Raw genomic sequence first — 6000 nt, 5'->3', positions numbered from 1 at the left:
ACTAAACATAACGTATACTTTGCAACATGATTAAATGAACAAATTGATGTGAAATTTGTGAAAAAGTTACACATCTTCTTGGTGAGAATCTAACTCACGACTCCCTGTTCACTAGATAGGGCACCCCTACACCACGAGAGGACTCATGGAAGCTGAATTCGATTTCAGCTCAACAATCACGTGGTCCACTTTCGCAAAGCACACCTCTTTCGGAATAATTAGATACCCATCCAAACAAAACGCTTTCTATTGTATAATATGCAATACCTAGCCGAGAGCGCATTATTTATTAGGTATTGAAAGACCACACACGACATGTTCCTAAACTTCGTTGTAGAACTAGATTTCCACTGCCCTCGTCATAGTTTTTTGTTACGTCATAGTAATGTACGACTCGTGCTGTAAAAATCATAATAATGCAATTTGATGCGCAAACTACCAAACCAATAAATAAACCATTTGAAAAAAATTGTATTGTTATAATAAAACCTCTTGTATCTAAATGTGCCGATTTAAACTTTCTTTATCGAGTGTTGACATGTGTTATCCGACTTGTGCTGGGACGACATGGATGTGATATTTTATTGAAAATGTTGAACTCCAAATATATTTTTGACTATTTATGTATGAAATAACAGTAATATTAAATGTTACACTGCTTGGAGCAATATTAACTTCTATTCTTTTCTTCTCACAATACGTTGGAAATGTACAAGTCTAGCAAACTACATACTGAATAACTAACATATTATAGAGCCGTGTTTATCTAGTCTAATAATTCTACATTGATGGATGTAGAGGAAATGTACCAATTTTCAACACATTCATGCGTTTTTTCACAAACATTGTATGTAAATCCGAAAACTTGCACAGAATTCTTGTAGATTGATGCATTTCTCCTATCCTTTCAGCGAATTGTTTCTGATTAATCCCAACGATTTTTAAAATAAGTTTTGCCTAATAATACATTTATTACAAGGAAAACTTCAACCGTTGTGAGATTTCTGCTGCATAATTGGAATATATTTTTCACTGGGGCGGTATTTCCAACGGGAGCACAATTCATCTGCAACTGACTCGTTGAATCCGACTCTGGAAGGATGAATATTTGAATTAGTAATTTCGCTTTACAATCGAGCTTTTACATTAACTGTTGATTAGTAACCCTGAAAAATACTTCTGATTATAACTATCGATAGAAGAATGAGATATATGGGAAACCACCACCATCAAACAGAATAAACTTAACTTTTTGTGTGCTTACCATATGTGCTCCTTATCTTGAGACCGTAATTGAAACCTAAAAATGCTTTCAATATGAAAGAGTAGTAAAGTTTTCGTCTGATGCAGTCATGAAGCTGTAGAAGAAATCGCTGAACTTGATTTTGTACCTTAAAACTAGTGGCAGTGTTTGTAACATAATATCTTATTTTTTCGTAATACTAATTAATTTCATTTAAGCTTAAACGCGTTTTAATTTATTTTTTGAGGCAGCGCTATATTTACACGTGTAACAGAAGCCGAAAGTGTTCATTATGAGTGAGTCATGTTTTAAAAATACATCATGATTTTGAATAATAAGTTCATGATTTGAATTGCCGAATGAAAAATCTAAACTCATGATTTGCGAACGCATGCATGATCTACTTATAACTCGGTCAGTCAACCCGATAAAATAGAAACAAAAATAGTAAAATCGAGATTTAAGCCAAGAATCTTTTGATTGAAAACCATGTTCTCTACCACACAAAAATCACATCGTTGGGTTGGAATATTAGTGATTGATACCAATAAGTTGATGCAAAGCAGTATAATCAGAGTATAGTGTATTACTCTGAACGTTATGCTTATGGAAAATCATGGTTATGAATCAAGAAATCATGAATTGCCATCATGATATCATATGACCTAACCTAGCTCATAAATTTGGATTTCGATTTTTATCCGTCTGCGGGTATAACTGGAGACAGTTTTTTCACCGTGCCATATAATATCATAAATTACTACAGACGAGAAAAGATTTTGTAAAGCATAACTTTTCGTTTAATGATCAATTTAGCCTGTTAGTGATATTAGACTCCCTAGCTTTAAAGTAACGTTCGCGGTTAAAAATTAATATCAAACTGAAGAGTTCCGAATTTGAATATCGGACAGCCCAGGATTTTTTAAAAATAGAACTTTCCTTCAATTTGCTGGTAAAAAAGTAACATCGAGCCTGTCACTAGATATAAAAAATCAAAAATTGTAATTTCGGTGATATATATCATAAGCTTTGGAACATCTAATCCAAATTTGATTGATATTAATTTGGTAAGATGCGCTTCTTTTGTTTTTTATCGTTATCAATTTTGTTGATATTGTAATTACGTGCTACCTGACATGCAGAAGTGATAATAGGTGCCTAAAATTAATTCTGTAAATGCATGATAATACTGTATTATAAACAATATTTGTATGGGGCTTGCAGGCTGTGGGTTCAAATTCCACCGTTTGTGTAATAAAGTTGCATCACTTAGGAGAGCAATGGGATTCTATTCACAAAACCCCATAATGAGTTTTTAAAGAGCATCAAAATGCAAAACTGAGAATTAAAGAATTTGTGCCACCTAAGAACTTGAGTTATGGTGCTTGGTAGTAAAAAATTGTTGTTTTATGTCTTAAAAATGAATATTGAAATTTCATATGATATGAATGGGATTTTATTCAGAAAACCCTTATTGTCATAGAAATTAAGTGTCTTACAATCGCAGACTAAATCTAAGTGAGGATTTCATCATATTCATATTTTAGTAATTTAGAATTTTTATTTTAAAAATCTCTTATTTTTGGGGATTTCAACTATTTGTTCAACAACTTTATGTTTCAGCACTTCAAAATCTGCTTGGATTTTATTGAATGAACAACTTGGTGTTATATTTCACGTGCAGTTTTTGAAAAAAATGGGAGTTTCACTCCCAAGATTCCATATTCCATATTTCTTTGGAAAAAAGCCTTGCTTCATTCTAAAACTGTAGATATTAGCTCTACCTAAATTTTGGTTCAGTATTTCTACATATTTTTGTGTTACTTTCAAACAATATAATGTAAAGTGATAATCATGAAAAATCATAATCCAAACCTCTGATAGAACGATTTTTAGTCCACTCTGACTGAACTAAAGACCACAGTTCAGTGAGTTGGTTCACTCTGACTGAACAATTTCTAGGAAAATAACGATCATTTAATGCTTGGGTGGTCAAACTGGGTGCATATCTCTAAGATAAACAGATTATCAAGACCCTTCGACACCAGTATTGTAAATTCTTTTTACAGGGTCAGGGCATTGAAGACCAGAATTATTCAAATACGCGTTCCGTCAGAGCGGACCAAGTGAAAATCTTGAGTACTGACCAATCTGGTCTAATAAGCGGGTCCTAGGACATTCCATACATACACCATAGAACTACCATAAACTACTATCGGACTCTGCAATGCATCCTGTGTATTTTATTATTATTTTTTTTTTTTGACGATATGGTGATTTTGGACCAATATCTAAAAGGTAACGCAAAATCAATATTTTTTTATCTTGTTTCATTACGAAAGTTTACAAAATTCACTCATAAATCTTGAATTTATCTCTAAAACACATTGGATTAAGTTACCTAAATGTTAACAACTACCGAAAAGCTAAACATTACATATAATTTGCAATTGGATTAGATGGACAAATTGATGTGAAGATTTGCGAAAAAGAAATCTTCACATCAATTTGTCCATCTAATCCAATTGCAAATTATATGTAATGTTTAGCTTTTCGGTAGTTGTTAAACTTCCACTCGGCTGGTTGGCCGTAAACCACGATTCATAATTAAAACAAGTACCTAAATGTTATTATTTTTTCCACAGTAATATTTTATACGGATATGTTTGTAGCTTTTTTGAGCCACTTTTAATCTTATTTGTTCGTAATAGTTTGCTAATTTTGTCTTTCTTATGGTTATGATATTTAAAATTGCTACAACACTGTTATCTTTCGATTAAAAGCACCATTGAAGTTTATGTAATGCGTTACTTCGTCAAAATAAAATAAAATTATATATAATAAAGAACAGCATTTAATTTGTTAATATATATGATACTATGATATAACTCATAGAGGTCATATCTTTTTGAAAATCTTATTTGTCACATATGTCCATTGCATCTATAATACTATTTGTGACGGTTAATTTTCAGCGCAATAATTTACATACGTGGTCCTTAACCATAACCAGGTATCAGATTTTTCCTACTTCATTTTTATTTTGTTGCATACGAAAGTTGTGGGAGGTCATATAATTATGAAACACATTTATTAAACATCTAATTTAGGTTTAATTTGAGAATAATGCCTCAAAAGGAACAAACCCCAAGTCTGAGAAGCAACTTAGTTTTAGATTATTTGGTTATGTTACAAAACTTATGCAATTTTGGGATATTGAAATCAGGGCGATTACTATTTCCTGTCAGTAAAATTAATGATCTTAGAAAAAAGATACTTGAATTATTGTTTATTTCCAGTGTAAAATCAGTTTTAAATGACTGTGTATAGATAACATAATTATTTTTTCCCTTAATACCTATCTACATGCCTTGTTTGAAAAGCATAAGTTTTGGCACGCACGTTGTCCAAAAGCATATTTTTTTATGCTTTGTCCCAATTTAAGTGCTAAAAACTTAAATTGAGGCCATAAACACATGTTCACTCAATTTTTAAATGGTTTTCGTTTGTTCTAGTCCAATAAACGATTTTTAGTTTTTTTTAGATTTAGTTACACTCATTGGTTTAAACTCAAATTTTGGGTTATTTTGTGTTCCGTGTCCCTTCGGAAACGTCAGATAGGAACAACCGCAGTGTTAAGAAGTGGTGTTTTTATCGTCTAAGTGAACGTCAAACATGATCAATAGTGTCAATTTTCAAATTAGGACCAATTTTCAAAATTAAGGTTTAAACATGATATAGCCGTTATTTGAGCAATAAATTTGCCGAGGGAGTGCCACGATTAATGCGTTATATGTTTAGATTGAGTTTGCCGAGGGAGTAGCGAGAACTTTCTCTACCGTGTGTGTTTTTTTAATAAGATTAATATTTTATCAAAAACTTTAGGACCCTATTTTCCATTGACAGTGTCTGGCTATTCAATTGAGACAATTTTCAAGTGACATTTTATCGGAAAAAAAAACATATTGTAGAAAATGTGCGTGTCAGCTGTAACACCTTCGGAACAACACATGTGACTAAAAATTAAGGTATATGAAGAAAAACTTAATCTATTGTCAAGGCGAACGAAATAGATACAAAGAAGGATGTATACTAGAAATTGAATTTCATATATGCATTAGTTTTTCTATGATCATTTAATTCACTGACAGGAAATAGTAATCATTTTGTACAAGTTTGATCGAGTTCAAAACGGGTCCATGCATTTAAAAAATTGGTCATTTTGCATTTAAACGCATTTAAGGACATTTCTTATAAAAAAGATTGTCGTTATACGTTTTGATTAAAGCTGTTTCTTATAAGAACAATTAGCATTTAAAATAAAGAATAGTTATCCTCATGCCAAACGTCGATAATACGAAACGTCTTCCCAAAAAAAAAAATGCAAAGCGTCTTTATACTACCCCATCAGGCATTTCATAAGAAAGTCCTTAATTTTTCTTAAAATAAATCCAACAAAAGAAAACTTTATATTTACCGAAAAATTTGTCACAATGCTCAAACTTTAAAGCACATCTGGTTTTTGAGATATTGACTGTTGAAAATGCATTGTTTATTGATTTGAGTTAATTTACATGCAAGCTTACAATGCTGATTTATGTGCTTAATTTAGTACGAAGTTTTAAATACTTACGTTATTAAATTATTTTGATTATTTGGAAACATATTGTATCCGGCCATATAAAAGAAATGAAGAATTTTGTGTAGAAAATGCAAGCATGTTAAAAAATCGTTTAAATCACTATTGAAGAGTGTAT

The 6000-nt window shown here is 31.4% G+C and overlaps 1 protein-coding gene across 1 annotated transcript in view; it reads right to left on the bottom strand.

The window, feature by feature from the left end:
* Positions 1 to 607: 607 nt before the first annotated feature.
* Positions 608 to 6000, bottom strand: part of LOC5572250 (group 3 secretory phospholipase A2) — an 82681-nt gene continuing 77288 nt past the window's right edge. The window contains exon 6 of the mRNA XM_001653884.2: positions 608 to 1092. Coding sequence (XP_001653934.2) covers positions 987 to 1092 — 106 coding nt within the window. The 3' untranslated portion in view covers positions 608 to 986. The remainder of the gene's footprint in view (positions 1093 to 6000) is intronic.

The sequence above is a fragment of the Aedes aegypti genome, chromosome 3 (genome assembly GCF_002204515.2).
Source record: "Aedes aegypti strain LVP_AGWG chromosome 3, AaegL5.0 Primary Assembly, whole genome shotgun sequence".
Taxonomy (NCBI): Eukaryota; Metazoa; Arthropoda; class Insecta; order Diptera; family Culicidae; genus Aedes; species Aedes aegypti.
The sequence above is the reverse complement of the archived record's forward strand: the minus strand, read 5'-3'. Positions and strand labels throughout refer to the sequence as shown.